Raw genomic sequence first — 17,953 nt, forward strand, 5'->3', positions numbered from 1 at the left:
TTTTGGTTTATTATATAAGAAAAATATGAAACACTAGAGTTTATTTCAAATGCACAGTTTCGAATTCACACAGTAATTGGAACACAAAAAACATTCACAGTTCGTATTCAAATAATAAACAAAAATCAACGCGTAGAAACGGTTTTTCTCGTTTTCAACTCTTTAGCACCGCCGAGCGGTCTTCTCGACTGCTTGGAAGAAGACTGTTCGGTGAAAAGGCGGGAAAGTTGGGGAATTTTTCTGAAGTAGGCTTTCGCAATGGTGTGCTTGTGTTGCACTTTGTTCACAAAAACTTCTCCGTAAGCCTAACAACAGTGTGAAAAAAAAAAAGTTTGTTAGAATAAAGAATTTGTTGATAAAATAAGCTAAAATTATCAATAAAATTAATGAAAATAAAATAATATTGGTACTTGAAATATTTAAAAAAAAACAAAGGACTGAAAAACACAAAATTTACAGTGTAGGACATAAAATTTTAGTACAATGACCAAAATCATGCTTTAAAAATAAAAGCCACTTTAAAACTACTTTTAAATAAATTTTAAGATCAAAACCTTGTTGAGGTTAGTGATTCTCTGGTGGGCGATGGCCTCGTCCTTGGTAACCAGCAGACAGTTCCACGGGGACCACGGCTCACTAGCGACCCACCGGACCAACTTGAGGTCCCGGATGTCGTCCCAGGCGCTTATGATGGACGAGGACATCCAAACGGTCTCCACCAAATATTGCAGCTCTTTTTCCTGTCATGAAACAATTTCAGAAATATTTTTTAAGTTAATGAATTAAAATTTTAATCAAACATTTAATGGGTTCAAACAAAAAACACAATAAAGTCGACTTGTGATTATTTCATACAGTTTCAGATTATTTATAAAGAATTAGAAAAGCTTTGGAACATGAGAAAAGTTTTTTTTTTAGTTGTTAAAAGTTTTTTTCTAATTCAAAATTCATTAAGATAAGTAATAGAAAAAAGTGTACACACTTGGAAAACCAGCGCAATGTTCGATCCGTCGTTGTATTTATTTTCATCTCTTCTCAGATTTGTGAGTATCTGCCTGTACTTCAAGTTGTCCTCGCGCTTTCTTGCAATGTTGTCCAAGTCATTAGCTCTGTTAGTGACATGGTTGTAATATTTTATAAAGAAAAGTATCTATTCAACAAACAACAAATTTTAAAAGTACAATCAAGTTTAATATGCTCAAAAGAGTATAAAAAAGTAGTATATCATACATGTTTGTTGCAAAATACTATAAATTTTAAATATAAACAAGTAATTTAAATAGAAACTTTTACATAAATCATCCTACAATTATTTTTAATCATTTGAAGATTGTTATTGAGCACCTAAATCCTTACTAAATTAAAAAAGTTTTGCACGGCAAAAAAATCAAAAAAAAATATCCAAAACAACTTGCTCTGTTTGTAGACAGTTAACTGAAAATTTGTAAAGATATTTCATAATAATTATTTGCATGAGCAATTATTAAAATTCAGTATGAGTAAAAACATTCATGCAAATACTTTAATTTTCCACAGGTTACACAAAAGTTATTAAACTTCATTAAAATATATCTGTTGTTAGAAAATAGTAAAATTTTAAAAACTGTATAATTAAATGAGATAAAACTGAAACGTTTAAGGTAAAAAAACTACAATATTTAATTCATATATTTTTTACTGACCAACTATACTGGTTTAAAATAAAAGTATCGTATATCTTTCTAATCAAAAACTATTTTTCATATCAACCATTAATCAGTTTACACTTAATTCAAGTCTAGTAAATAAAAAACAACAAACTTTTTACTTCTTCCAGCAGTGTTAGAGTTGGAACCAAGATCGAAGTTTGACGAGTGAAGATACTTTTGAGTTGAGTTGCAGTAAAATATATTCTTTTTGAGCACCGTAGGATCGGCAGGTACCTAGATTAAATGTTTTGTCTATTTACAAACTTTTTTTTTCAAACGCTGACAAATTGGAAACAACTTACTAGATTATATAAAGAGTTTTTTTCTAAAGTTTAAAAGACTGTATAAAGTAATCTGGGTATGAATTTAGATAAGTAAACACCAATTTGTTATTAATTAATGTTCTAATTATAAAAAATAATAAAAAATAATAATTAGTCAGTGAAAAACAAACTTCCTAGTTATGAAGAAACTAAGATATTTTTTTTTGTATAACCAATTAAAACTTAAACTGTATTAATTAGTTTATTTTATTATGTTTTAACCAGTTCTTACGACAATAAATGTTTTTTTCAAAGAAAATACTTCTTAAATCAGTAAGTACTGTCGTACCTTAAGTAGAGTAGCTGTTACAACGACAAAACTATCATTCGCACAATCAACTGAAACAAACCTTCAGGTGCTTTGCAATTTCGGGGTTGAAGGCGGGGTTCTTGCAGAATTGCAGGAACAGGGTGGCAATTCTCTGCCTCAACCCTTCCAGGTTCCTGTCCAAAACTCCCCGCATGATCAGGTCTGCTTCCCGGTCGATCAGCTCGATAATGTCCCTCGTCAGGTTGCAATCGTACTCCTGGAAAATATTGTTTATTTGAATTGTCATAAAGTTTCAATTTGGGATCATGTTTTTGTACTTAAAATGTACTTAATGTTTAACGGAAAAAAGTCATAAACTTGTGTACCTGACTTTATGATACACCAAAAAATATCATTAATTACAAACAATAAATGGAGCTTGTGTTCTAAAAGTTGTGTTTTTTATGATACTCTAAAATTCTTATCGTCCAAATCATTAAGCTTACTTGGGATAATGTTTTAACAATTTAAAATACAAGACTACTTGTGCTCTATAATAACATTTACACAAAAAAATATTCAATTTAGAGAAAAATAAACTTGTGTTTTATCATAATATTCAAAATATGTTTCAAAAACTACCGATTCCAATAAAAAAAAATCAATATGAACAAACTTATCAAAACGCTTAATTGCCAGTCAAAAGAATTAACAATCTGTAACGGCAACATATCAACCGGCTCTTAACTACAGCAAGTACAACAACCCAACCTTCACCGTGTGCTTGAGCGTCAACAGTACGTCCAACCTCTCGTCTTGGGACAGGTACTTGAGGGTGACCGAGTTGTACAGGTCCCGCATCTCCTTTGCCCGTATCGTGTCCTGGGTGTCCATCTCCGTCGTCTTGCCGTCGTACGCCCGCCACCTGTGCGGCGCTGCGGCCTTGATAGAGGGGGAGTTTGATCAGATTAGCAAATAATAAATACTTATACTTGCATAAAAATGTTGGTTGAAACGAATTAAAGGTGAGAGTTTTACAAAATGTGGATGTGGGTCGCTGATTAAAGAAACAGCTACAAAAACAAAAAAATTTAAAAACAATTCGAATTTTTTTTTCAAACACTAGGATCTTATAGTCATAGTTTGTAAGCAAGTAATTAATTTGGTGAGTTCTTTATCAGTTATTTTTATTACTTTTATTGATAGTTACAAAGAATAAATTTTCAAAATCTTCTTATGTACAAAAAGCAGTTAAGTTTTTTTTTAAATTTATATTAAATTTACTAAATACTTGTGAACTAAAGATTTTATGCACAGTATGTATGATAAAATAATCTATACACACCAGATTATTAAATAAATACTGTTTGTACACCGATACTACTACTATTAAGACTTAGTTGTATTTGTCACTAAAATAATAAGTTGCCTAAAACTATTAAAAAAGGGCTCTTAAAAATATAATAAAGTCGTTATGTATTATTTATTAGAATAATATAATAACTTTATAGCTTATTATACTTTCTATGGATGGAAAAAAAACTGTGCACAACGCATACTTTAGTAAAATGTTGTAACAAGATTCATTAGAAATCAAAAAATCATAAACAATATCTTTTTTAATAGCTTATGTGGAGAAAAGCATATCAAAACAAACAAAAGTACGCAAGATTAAAATCTGGATAAAAATTATCCCATGTAGTTCTGATTTGTTGAACTATAAATATACAATCAGTTATAAGAATGTTTAAATAAGTTTGCTGTTTTTAAAAACAAATCAGATGTTTTATAAGTTGAAACCATATATCAATATTGAATATTTTTACTTACTAGTTTGTTAACGGTTTCCAATAAATCAGTATTTTGTTATTCACAAACAAACTGAGTAAAAATATACAAGCCAGTACTAAACTCGCTCTTTTTATGGGTGAAAAAGAAGCTTGTAAATAATAACAGCTTAAAGTGTAAAAAAAACTACTAAAATTCCTAAACTTTTAGTGAGTAAGTAGTGTTTTCTTTTTACATTTCTATTAGTTACTAATCTTTTTTTTTTGCTAGTATTTGTTCTAATAGTTTTTCCCTGATGAAAAATAAAGAAATGTACGAGAACATCACACATAAGTTTTCATTAGCCTTTAACTTATTTTTGAAGTTTAATTTGTTCCTACTTCTGTAAAGCACATTCTTAGTTTGTATCTTTTTAAATACGATATATCAAAAATACTATAATGCAGCATTCATTTACTTATAAGTGAAAAAATTAGCTTTCAACAATTAAATAAAAACTTACCGCTAAATTAAACTAAGAATATACAATTTTAATAAATACCGGACAACTTTTTGACAATTATGTTTGCATTTAACCATATTGCTACTTACCAACACTATTTTGGTAAATTTGAAACACTCTATAAAAAATATAAATAACTAATAAGTCTAAAGTCTGATTTTTTGAAGGTTTTCTTTATAACTTTTAAAAAAAATAAAATTGACCACACAGCTAAAATATGCTAAAATAATACTTTTTAAAGTTCAAAACTATTTTGATTATAAATGTTTTACTGCTCAGAGTTTTTGTTTCATTTTTTACATATTTTTACAACAAAATAAATATGAGTCATAAATTTCATTATGTCTGGACGTGTTTTTAGGTACTTTTGATTTATATTTATATAACTTAATTTTCCCTATAAAGTTTTTGTCAAGTTTTAATTTTTCTATAAATTGAAAACTACATAATATTAAAAGTAAACATTAAAACTGCTAAATCGTTTTTTTTCTTAAATTTTTAGTAATCTATTAAACAAAATTAAAAAGCAAAAACTTAACTTTTTCAATATAAAAGTTTTCAACTTGAATTGATTCCTATGTTTTATTTGTTTTAGCCATATGTTTAAAATAAACTCGCTACAAAATTTAATTAAATTTGGAAATGTTTTGGAATTTAATTAAAGCCTACTTATAAAGCTTTTGTAAAAGTGACTAAAATTTTTGACTCCAGTTCAATTTAAAAGTAGACCCATAAAAAACTGAGATTTATTATGAGCCTCTCTCTTTATAACTACAGCTTCGAAATTATTAGTTTATAAAATATCTCATACGATGACGTCATTAAGTAATAAGCCACAAACGTCAACTTGCCGAACAACCGACGCGTATATAATCGAGCTATGAAAATTCAATTCACAATAGCATTGAAGTGATGACTTATATGCCCAAATTGATGATACTAGTAATGATCACAAAAACATATATATACCTGATCAATGCATGAAGATCTTTTTATTTTTAAGTGCTGCACAAATTACAATTTAAAAACTTGAGCTTTTGTTGAAGTGAAATTTAGAAACACGTTACATAAAAACTTGCTTGTTTTAGACTTTTACAAGTTTTAAGTAAACTTTGAAGATTACTAAGCTTTATGATAAAATAATCTAGTTACTAGTGTTTAAACTAAATTGTTAAAGTAATATATACGTATATAAATATTGCATAATAACATACTTTACCATCTTTTTTGAAAAAATATGTTTAATCATAAAAATATTTTACTAGTAATAACTACACAACATAATAATATAAAAATATGCACTGGTACAAAAAAAAGTACGTGCACTGAAGTTAGTTTTAAACGGCGGTTGACTGATAAAGTTGAAGAATCAGTAACCAAATAAAACTTATTGTAAAATATACTAATTTTGAACAAAAGCTATTGACTACAAAATAAGATTTTAATTATTCTAAAAAAATATATAACTTATTTTCTTAAATAAAAAACCTTGTTGAGCAGTTTTTGAATGGCGGACTCCTTGTTGAGCTTGTCAGCTTGGTTCTTGTGCTGACCGATGGAAGCGATGAGTTGTGAGTGTTGTTCCAGCAACGCGCACAACGCGGCCTTCCTTGTCGGTTCGTCGAGCATCTCGTTGTTGATGTTCTCCAACTCTTCCCTCCTCCACTCTGTTCGGTTTTTTGCACGTTTAATTTGAAAAAAATACATCCAACTTTGTTGATTTGTAACAAACTAGCTATTAACAAAATATCTAATGGACAGAATGGAAGTTCAGTGTGCATGAAAGAAATTAAAAATTTAAATCACGGTCATGTTGAAATATTTCAAACAAACTCCTGAAAACTTATGTTCAGTTTTTCTATTTATAAAAAACTAAATATTTCAGTTGTACAGAGTTTTTTGTTAATTTGATTATTTAATGTTTCAGAATAGTTTCACCAGAACATACTGCATAATTTAGTCATCTACTTTAAACATTTTACAGTACAGGATATCAAAAAAAATTAGTTATAAAACAGTTAAATACTTTTATCATATGATAAAAATTTAACACTTTTTGTAAAAATCAATTTTTTTAAGTACTAAAATACAAATTATCAACTAAGTTATATATTTAAGTAAACAGTTAGTTTATTTTTACTAAAACTAATAAACTAAAACTACTTGTATTCCTTAATTTCAAAAACAAAACATTATCTAGATTGAAGTTTGTGATTTTCTAGTTACTTTAATTACATCAAAACTTTTCAAAACTAGTTTTTGTAATAATTTCTTTACAAATTAAATCACTTTTTATGCGGCATTTATCAACTTGGTAAAAAAACGCTTATATTTAAAACTAAATAAAAAATAAAGCTACAATTCTTTGTATTTCTAAACTAAACAATATACTTTTGAGAGCACGAATTATTTCAACTTTATTCGAAAAAAAAATAAATTAAAACAACAAGTCAATAAATTAATACTCATGATTTAATAATATATTTGAGACTTTCAAACTTTTATAAATTAACGAAGCTTTTTATACTGTTGTTATTCCCTTAGTAAAAATAACGCTTAACACAGAACAAAAAAAACAACAAAAACGCTACAAATATCTAAAATAAACAATATAATCTAACTTTCGATAGCGATTTTACATACCAAAATTTTAAGTTAGCTTTTATTAATTTTCTAAAGTACATAATGCGATATGAATTGTATCAGCAAAAAAAAAACACTTTTATTTAAATTTTTTTCTAAAGCTAGTGCTACAGTTCTATATACATAAATTAAAAATCTAGTTTTTGGGGACAACTTTTTTTGATTTTAGAACAAACAAGTCAACAAACTGGTCCTAATAAAACTCGTCGCAATATTTCATAGCAAAACAACAACTAATCACTTTCCAGAGCGGCATAGACGATATCGAAGTCTTCCTTGCAAAGTTAGGGTTTATAAATTTCCTCAACAAAATAAAATTACTTTTTATGCGGTATTTGTCATCTAGGTAAAAACGCTTTTACTAGGACTTAAGTAGAAACAAGTGCCCCAGCTATTTGTATATAAAAACTAAACACTCTACTTTTGAGAGCTCGGCTTGTTACAATTTCATTCACAACAACAAGTCAATAAACTGCTACTCATGATCTAATGAACAATATGAAGCTTTTTACACTGCTGTACAGTAAAAACAGCGCTTAAATACAGAACAACAAAGCAAAAAATGTTACAAGTCTTAAAATTAACAATCTGACTTTCAAGGGCGGCGTAGACGAGATCGAAGTCCTCCTTGCACCGCGGGTTCATCCTCCTCTCGATGTCCTTCCTCGTCAGCTCCTCCTTCCTCACCTTCTTCATCTCCTCCCTCTCCTTCTCCCACTCCAGCCTCCTGTCCCTGGCGCGTCTCAGCTTGTCGCAGTACTGAACGGCCAGCCACCTGCGCCAGTTTCGCTGCAACACCATCACCTTTTGAAAGCGCGGGTCGTTTGTAAAGTGTTTAGAACGATTTATTTGTTATTCTAATCAATTTTTTTGTTGACGAGTAAGTCATTTGTTTAGGGCCATCTAAAAGAATAGAAAAAAAATACAGCATACAAAACATTAATTACTACAAATAAAAACTATTCTAAACTTATTTATATAATAAAATACTTTTTAATAGATAGACTACATGTTGCAAAAAATTAAATACATACGTACCTTCTGACAACATTGTTTAGCATCAGTACAACAACAAAACATTCGTAAAAAACTCATACACAATTTCAATCGACTCACAGCGTGGTACCTCAACGCGAGCCACTGATCGGCGGTGAAGTACGGCCTGGCCTCGATCACCTTGTCCTCAAGCACCGACACGTATATGCCCGGCTTCGTCATCTGGGTGCTCGTCGTGTTGCTCGTCTGCGTCACCTGCTTCCTCTCGAACACCGTCTGAACATTTTGCAAATAAATGACAGTCTCAATGCGGTGCTCATCAAAAGATAAGTGAGCAAAATTGTTTATTTGTAAAAAATTCAACCAGTGTTCTTAATTCTACAATATTTCAGTGTTAAAACAGGTTTTCAATGTATAAATGAAAAACAAAAATAAATATTTTTACACATATATTTAAAACTTTTCTAAAAAATATTAAAATTTATTTTAAAAAACTTAAAAAGGTGATCATATGATTTCAAAGTGGTATAAAATAACAACTATAACTTATATGCTAAGAAGTTGCAGACTTATGAGAAATAATTAAAGGTATAAATAAATACAAAATATAACAAAAAAATGAGCGAACTGAAAAATTTATTTTTTCATAAACATAAAAACCACAAAATACTTGAGCATCTCGATTAAACAGAGTGGTTTTCGGCCATCTCAGAGGTTTGGGGTTGGTCTGCGCCGAGGCGTTGTGATACTGAGCTCCGGTGACTTTGTGCTTGAAGCCACCGAGGAAGGGTTTCTTCTTATTCTTTCTGTCAATAGCAACTTTAATTTCTTCATGCTGATCTTGTCCTGAAATAATTGTAAAAATTTTAATGTCTTGTATGACTTTTCTCTACAAACGGATGAAAACAGACAACGAGTGTTCATCATCCACTAAAAAGATATTATTAAAGTATTGTGGCGTATCGGTCATGTAAACAAAATGAACTTGTTTAGGTATAATTTTTCTTGTTAAGTTAAAACTATTTTCGATTCAAACTAAAGTATTGTGCTAAAACTAATTTGAAACCTTTATTAATTCGTACGGTGATAAACTTTGAACTTGAGTCTGGCGAAATCTTGTTTTTATGTTCAATAGTAACTTTTTGTTCTTCATATTTACCTTCCCCTAAAAAATTCATTTTCAAATCAATAAAACGGTGTGTAAATGACAGAAAATTTTTTAAGTAAATTTGTTTTATAACCTTAATAAAACATTCAAAACAACTAATGATGAAATATTTAAAACTATGTAAACTTAACTACCAAAGTAAATATGTGCTTATTTGAAAATATTTTTTATAAGATTTTTCATATTTTTTTTTGAAACCTTTATCAACCCGTACAGTGATATTCGTTGTTTTTCCCGAAGATTCTCCTTCAGACAGAAAAATTGCATATTTTTGCGGCTGAAGCGAGCTAACTTCAATAACTTCATTCTCAGTAATTCCCAACTCGAAAAATGTCGTTGACCTTGCTACACTTTCACCTGGTACGAACAGCTTTTTATATGTTTGTGTAATTAAAATTTTAAACAACAAATACTTTTTACTACAATTTGAATTTAAGTTTTTCAAATAAATTTATTTTAAATTTTTAACAACTTTTTTAACTTAACTTTTCTTATACTACAGTTTTATAAAAAAAAGTTTTGAAAGCAGTTATGTTTTTTGCTAAACTTATTAAAAATAATTTAAGTTAGACTTAAAATCTAAGTTAAAAACTGTAGTTTGAAAATTAAGCTTAAAATATTGTTTTATAAATAATCTAAATTAAAACTGAAGAAGACCTTTAAAACCGAATACTTTTTTTTTTCTAAAATTGTAAGACACATGTAAAACTATTAAATTAAATATACTTCAGTTTGTTTAATTTTACAATTAGTTAATACAAGGCTTAAAATTTGTATCTTTAAGTAAGTAAGACTAAAAAACTATACAAAACTAGTTAATTTAAAAAAATCATTAACTGTTAAAGAAAAACTTTGCCTTTGTTAAGAATAATTTAAAGTTTGAAAAACATAAAATAATCAAGAGTTTCAAAAACACAATTGTATGTTAGTTTACTGTATGAGTTCAGAGAGCTTCGACGCACCTAAATACAACCATTTACTCTAGATCAGCGGTTCTTAAACTTTTTTTTTATGTTTTACCCCTTTTTGTTAGGTTATTACCAAATTTACTCCCAATATACAAAATACTTTTTAATTTTGAGAAATTAAACTAAATTGTTTGAACTTTAAGCTACTAAATATAAAAATCGAAAGATTTAAAAAGTTTATTTATCTTAAAAAAAATTACAGTTAAATACTAACTTTAAAAAAAAAACAATTATTAAACATTAATTTACATAACCTGTAATATTGAAAATTTTAATTTACCCACTTAAGTTAAGAATCGCTGTCTTAGATTGTTACTCTAAATCAGGGTTTTCTAAAGTTTTTTTTAAGTTGCCCATTTTGATAAAATTAAAAAGACTTTTGCCCCCTCCACGAAACTACCATTTAAAACAACTAAGACCTTTTTTTTTGCTCTTCATCTGCAACTCCAGAATATTTAGTGCAAGTTTAAAATTTTAAAATCTTCCCCTTTACTCCCTTTCGCCCCTTTACTAGTTATTGCCCCCAACTTACTAAATTCGCCCCCAGGGGGCGATACCGCCCACTTTGGGAAACCCTACTTTAGATTTTAGAATGTATAAAAACAATTTAATGAAACATCTATTTCTTTGAGACTCCATTGACAAAATTGTAAGCAACCTTCAATTATAGATACTTTTATTTAAACTAAATACTATAATAAGATAAAAGTACTAAACTAACTGCCCAGATTAAAGTTAATGACCTATTTATATTGAAAAAATTATAAACTTTATGTCTCATAAGGGTCCTGGTTTTCAAAGAAAACTGGTAGTTTAAAATAAAAACTTTTGTAGTTTTTGGAAACTATTTTTTCGAGTTTTGTTGCTTAAAATTTTGTGGGACTATTAAAATACAAACAAAAAAAATAGCTTAAACGAGATAGATGCAAACAAAACATACCTTTGTATACAAACCCAAAGACATCAGCGGGTATTTTAAACTGCTCACCAAGGCTGTCAGCAAGACCGTCGAGTTTTTGTCCGAGGACCACTTCTGCCGCGAACTGTATTTTCGGAGGCAGTAGCTCAACAGTGACTGTTTTTATTTGAAACTTTACTTGTTGGCTAAAGAAGAAACTAAAAATTTATATGTGAGAAGTGTAAAACTAAATGAAGAGAATTAAAACGAGGATTAGAACAATGGGCAAATGGAAGTTGGAACGAGGAGAGGAAAGTTTACTTGTTTGTAAACATTTTTCTGTAGAAATCTTATATCAATAGACTATTCTGTATTCCATCATAAAAAAGCAGAAAATACGACCTAATAATCAACTCAAGATGTTTTTTAATTAGTACTTTGAACATAATCATCTGACAAATAATACTTTTTTCAAGAAACTAAAGTTTTTTATTCTAACTTTAAACACTTTAAGTTTATAAATTAAATTATGTACTCACTAACAAAGTTTTAATTAAAGTTATACCTGGTTTCATAACTTTACAAACATAAACAAATTTTAACATTAACAATTTAATTTTTACTACTGTTAGACTAAAAAAACTTAAGTGTTCAATCATAATTTTTTGTTAATAAATTTCCTGTCGAAAAGAACGAACCTAAAAACTTTTAAAACTTTGAAAATTTTTATTTAGGACTAAAAAGATATTCAGATAATAACAATTAGTAACAAACTGTAATGTTTGTCTGTAAACAGCTTTTACTGAATTTTTTTTAAGAAAAAAAAATTTACAGAAAATAGTTTAGTTACATCTAGATCAGGGTTTACCAAACTTTTTTGCAAATGGCCCCCTTGAAAGAAATTGAAAAAGCCATGGCCCCATTCAACTAGATTACTCAACCAGTACGATAAAAAACACTGAAAACCGTTTTTTTTTTTTTGCTCTTCATCTGCAACTCAAGAATATCTAGTGTAAGTTTCTAAACTACCATAAAATACACCTAAGACCTTTTTTTTTTGCTGTTCATCTGCAACTCAAGTATATCTAGTGTAAATTTCAAATTATGACCTCATGGCCCCCCTCTTACCCCTTTGCTGCTCATGGCCCCCTAAGTATCTGTCTTGGCCCATTTTGGGAAACCCTGATCTAGATGTAGATTTTTAGAAAAACCTACATAAATTCTTTACACAATATAAGTATTTTTTAATCATTAACAGTAACTTTATTAAAATGATATACATTAAATATATCAAAAAAAGTTATATAGTAAAAATATTAAAGAGTTTCTACTATTTTTTTTCAATCCAGAGTTGAATAACGAAAAACCAAAGTTTTTTTTTTTGAACTAATCAAAGATTTTTAGACATATTTTTATCTTAAATTATCACCATTAGTTTTAGTTAATAAAACAAAAACTTCATTCAACTTGGCATAGTTACTATTATAAATGTATTTACTTAAGGTCAAAGGGTAGGGCAGCAAGTAAACTACTCATCTAAGTCAGTATTATTTTTACATTAAAATTAAACTACCAGTTGTTTATAAACATATTTGAAAAATTAAAAAAAAAAATTTTATCGAGCTTTTTTAACAAAACTAGTTATATCTTAATTTTTTTTTTGTTCTTAAAAAACATCATATGCTATATATTCTAAGTTTTCAAATAAAAGTCTATGTAATTTTTTGTCAAAAAGAAACTAGTATCTCCCTATGGCTTAAGTTTTAGTTATAGAAATTTGCTATCAAAAAGTTTTTTGATTATTCTTATAGTTGATAGTAACTATAATAAAGCACTTTAAAGTAACTGATTTATGCATTCAAATAGACTTTATAGCCACTCAAGGAGTTATAAAAAAACATGATAAACTATTGTAAATATTATTAAACATTGGTCCAGAAATCAAACACAAAGAAATCCAATATTCTTAAGATTTTTTTTAATTTTATCAAAGAAATCCAATGTTTATTTGTAAAATTGCAATTATCAAAGATAACCAAGGGAAGTAAAAATGCTCAACTTCACAAGACTAAGATAAAAAAGAATATATTGAGCTAAAACTACTTAGTAAACTTGAGTTATAAAAATTACAGCTTGTGTTCTAGAACTATTTATTTTGTCTGACTTATAATTTTCTAAAGATTTAATAAAAATAAAATTAATTACTAAATTTTAACACCAAAAAATTTAACAAAAACATATAAAAGCTTACATAAAATACCAAGCTATGAAACAAGTCTTTTAAAAGTTTGATAATAATTATTGGGATTGTTAATAAAAACATTAGTTAAAGAAACATCAACAAAAAAAAATAACGAATATTATTAAAGTCAAATAGGTAGATAGGTTTTTAATATTTTATAAAATATAAATACAGTTGAAGACAAATTACACCTTATTCAAAAAACTCAGAATAGTTTATATCCGTAAAAGAAAAATCTAACTGTAAAACAAATTTTAGTATACTATAATATTAGTTTATCTATAATTAATCTATGTATAACCTAAATTTTGATTAAGTATTGGAGATAATCAAACTTAAAAGCTTTGTTTTTATATGTAGCGCTAGTAAATTATGGGAAAGACAAGTAAATGTAACTATATTTTGAATTAAGAATAATAAAATAAAAAGTACGGAGTAACAGCAAAAATAATAAAACTAGCAAAATTAAAACAGACTAGCCAGTTTAATTAGAATAATGTTTGCTTAATAAAAAATGGAAAAAAAAATGTTTGGATACAGGACATTTTATTACTAAATACAATATAGTGAACTAAAACATTGGCAGTTTTATTTAAAAAAAACTATACAATAACAAAACTTTCAAAACTAAGTATAAGTTAAGACTCACTTTTTACAGAAGAGTATTTATTCCTTCCTAGTTTATCTGTAAATAAAACAAATTAGAACAATTAATTAGTACTTACTAAATTCAGCTGCAACAAAGCTTTGATTAAGAAATGAAATCTAAAAAAAACAACACCTATGATGGTTAGGATGTGTTTGAAATGTTGTTAGAAGTTATTATATTAGTATATAAGCTGTAAAATTTCTTTAAAACTTAACAATACTATAATAATTAACAGTATAGCATTTGAGATTTTATTACAACAGTTATAAATAAGTGATATTAAAAATATTAGACAAAGGTAAAACTATTTACATAGTAACTTAATTATAAACTAACCTACACTATTTTGGTCTAACTTTTCATCTGAATTGTCACTAAAAGGAGGTAAAGTTTCTTCACTTGATATAGTTATTGTGGATGGGCTTTCTTTATTTTCTGATATTTCAATATCAAGTTTTTCTTCATTTTTTTGATCAAATGTTATATCTTTTAGTTCAGTACTATCAGTTAGATTAGGTGCAACACTTTCTTCAGTAATTTCAGGTGCAACACTTTCTTCAGTAATTTCAGGTTGAACACTTTCTGAGTTGATATCCGTAATTTTGTCTATCACAGCACTATAGTTATTAGTCTTTGGATTTTCAACTCCATCATTATCTAAATAATTTGTTTTTGGATCATCATTAGGTTTTGGACTTTTACTACTTTCTCCAACAACTTCATTATTATTTTCATTGTTTTTTATAACTTCTTGAGATGTCTCTTTTTCATTCAGTGTTTCTGAACTTTCTTTTTCAGTAAACTTCACAGAAGCTTCTTGTTCTATTTGATTATTCAAACTGGTACTTGAGTTAGAATTTTCTTCATTGTTGTTGTCTTCTTCAATTTTATTCTTTGAATTTAGTTGCTCTTCCATGCTTTTATCAGTTTATCATTCTTGTAGCTTAGTAAAATCTTTAAAATTGCAGCTGTATAAAAAATTTATCAAAAACATACTATTTTTACAATTACTCTATAATCTCTAAAAGTTTTTATGTAACCATCACATAAATATGACTTTGTCAAAGTATAAGAAAAGTAAAAAATATGTTTTAGTAAAATGTTTACTGCTTTAATATTAAAGTCTAATTCTATGTATTAAAAACGTTCAGTGTTATTAATATTACTATTGTAAGTCTATTGTCCACATGATGGACCTAGGCATCAAAACCTAGGCCACTTAAACAGAAAGACACATAACGAAATAAATCTAAATTAGAAAAAGTATAAACAAAACAAAAAGTTCATTTTGTTTAGAACAAAGATAAAAACATATTCTAATATGATATATATATATATATATATATCTATATAATTCATTTAATAAATAAAAATCAAATTATACAGTAATCTTCCTTTATTCTACCAACATATGTTTCTGTGTGTCAACGAATCAACACACTTTAACTGGGTTGTTAATGGGAAAGATAACAACCCAGTTGAAGTGTGTTGATTCGTTGACACACAGAAACATATGTTGGTAGAATAAAGGAAGATTACTGTATAATTTGTTTTTATCTATATTCCAGTGAAGTTACTTCACTAGGATCTTTTGTTAGCAAACAATTGAACCTAAATTTTGAACAGTTATAATTCATTTATTAATATCAAAAAAAAATGGCTTCATATGAAAGCATGATAAACCGTTTGTAGATTGATGACTACAAGTTTTTCAGTTGTGACTGACTGATGAGTCCTAATAAGGACAAAACCGGTCTCAGTCTAGCAAAACTTGTGGTCTGATAATCGAATTGGCATGATCAACCTTTTTGTTAAATTTGAGCTTGTCTCACGGCAAACAAAAGTCCGGACTTCTGTTCTGCAGACTTTTGCCTATATTTTTTGTCAATCACAGACAACAATCAAATGTCAATACAACATTCCTGCAAGTCTAGAATCTTTCACAAAAATAAAACATGGGAAAAAATAAACACCTCTGACCTCTTTAACATTAGCATGGGATCCTACAATAGAGCCAAAGTGTGCGACATGGTAGGACTTTTCATACTAAGCAAAATTAAAAAAAAACTAACATATTTAATGAAGAAGAATTTGGTATATATAGAGACCATGGCCTTGCGGTCATCCAATCTAAATTGCTGAGAACCACAGAAAACATAACAAAAGAATTACACACATTTTTTAACAACTGGGGTTTTTAAACAACAGTAGATGCAGGCCTTATCAAAACAGACTTTTTAGATATTGAATTATACTTACCCAACAAAATATACATCCCATTCAGAAAATCAAATTTGGATATCCTTTATGTGAACAACAAATCAAATCACCCAAATCATATATTAAAACAATTACCTATAACTTTTAACAAAAGACTAAACAATTTATCTAGTAACAAAAAATCATTTAATCGTATAAAACATAATCATCAATCAGCACTAAAATCTGCCAACTACAAATTCAACTTAACATACCAAAAAGCAAGTGAAAAAACAATAAAAAAGCAAAGAAAAGAAAAGTTATTTATTTCAACCCACCTTTTTCCCTAACTGTAGCAACTAAAATAGGCAAAGAATTCTTAAAATTGGTAAATAAACACTTTGACACAAAGCACCCATACCACAAAATTTTTAACAGGAACACACTTGAAATTTCTTATAGCTATAAGGAAAATTTCAAAACGAAAATTCTTAAACACAATAACAATATATTAAAAACCTAAACTTCAAACAACAAGAAAAAACCTGCAACTGCAGGAAATAAAAATGCCCTTTAAACAATAACTGCCTATTAAAAATATAATCTACCGAGCTACTATAAAAACAGACAATATAACAAAATTTTACGTGGGTTATACTAGAACAACATTTAAAAACAGATATAGCAACCATAAAGAAAGCTTTACTAATAAATTAAAAAGGCACAATACCAAATTATCGAACTATATTTGGGAGTTAAAAGACGCAAACAAAGACTATAATTTAAAATGGGAAATACTCTGCAGAACTAAAACAAAACCGAAAAACAACAAAACATGCCATTTATGTTGCTTGGAAAAGTACAAAATCAAAAAAATTAAAAAAATATATCATTAAGTAAAAGAAAAGAAAAGCTGCAACCCTACCTCCACAATCAAAACATGTATTTTAAAAGAACAAAAACCACTAATTAATAACAAAAAATAACTATAAAAAAAAAACAAAAACAAGAACAAACAAAGCAAAAAATAAGTTGACTTGTACATAAGTTGTTTTTAAAATAGGCTAACTAAAATTATTCCATTTTATTTGAAACTACACAATGTGTTTTTTGTGTGATTCTTTGAAAATTTTGGTATGTATATTATTTTGTTCTGAAGATATGTGTTAAACATTGAAACTGAGTAAACAATTCCAAAATTAGTTGTTTTTTATATTAAAAATATAGTAACTTTTATATATTTTTTGTTTATGCCTTGAACAATGGGTTTCAATATTGCAACTTTTTTTTCAGAAATTTTCCAAATTCTTCCTTAAAACTCTTACTACATCAGGCAAGGTTTTTCAACATCAGTCTCATACACTATCCTTTACAACAATATATATGTTTTTGGTTCATACTTAAGACTTTTGTTTTGAAAAATAAAGTTAGCATTATCAAAATGGTGTTATGACTTTTCTCCTGCTTTAGTTAAAATAAGTCTGGCACACTAAAACAAAAAGCAAATAATGACTTTAAAGGTGACAAAAACCTTGAGCAGTACAATACATTGAACTCTCAATATGTAAGTTGAAAATAAAACTAGTTGAAAACCATTTATTTCATAAAAACTAATAAATAATTATTAAAAACTTAAATG

General features: G+C 27.7%; 1 protein-coding gene across 1 annotated transcript; it reads right to left on the bottom strand.

The window, feature by feature from the left end:
- Positions 1–57: 57 nt before the first annotated feature.
- LOC145840264 (IQ motif and ubiquitin-like domain-containing protein) lies at positions 58–15,064 on the bottom strand. The gene is made up of 15 exons (XM_082947456.1): positions 14,452–15,064; positions 14,116–14,151; positions 11,267–11,401; positions 9,557–9,715; positions 9,257–9,355; positions 8,861–9,036; positions 8,311–8,466; positions 7,788–7,998; positions 6,040–6,218; positions 3,033–3,203; positions 2,362–2,538; positions 1,801–1,922; positions 983–1,109; positions 555–740; positions 58–305 (listed from the first exon to the last, which is right to left on the bottom strand). The coding sequence occupies exons 1-15, from the start codon at positions 15,029–15,031 to the stop codon at positions 126–128; spliced, it is 2,694 nt and encodes an 897-aa protein (XP_082803582.1). The 5' UTR covers positions 15,032–15,064; the 3' UTR covers positions 58–125.
- Positions 15,065–17,953: the final 2,889 nt, after the last annotated feature.

This window comes from Thalia democratica, chromosome 7, assembly GCF_965202585.1.
Source record: "Thalia democratica chromosome 7, ktThaDemo2.hap1.1, whole genome shotgun sequence".
Classification (NCBI taxonomy): domain Eukaryota; kingdom Metazoa; phylum Chordata; class Thaliacea; order Salpida; family Salpidae; genus Thalia; species Thalia democratica.

Excerpts from the sequence above, each read along its gene's own strand:
- LOC145840264 (XM_082947456.1), bottom strand. The coding sequence starts at position 15,031 with ATGGAAGAGCAACTAAATTCAAAGAATAAAATTGAAGAAGACAACAAC. Across the intron at positions 6,219-7,787 it reads CGTCTACGCCGCCCTTGAAA|AGTGGAGGAGGGAAGAGTTG; the intron begins GTCAGATTGTTA and ends AAAACCGAACAG. Across the intron at positions 2,539-3,032 it reads CGCTCAAGCACACGGTGAAG|GAGTACGATTGCAACCTGAC; the intron begins GTTGGGTTGTTG and ends AATATTTTCCAG.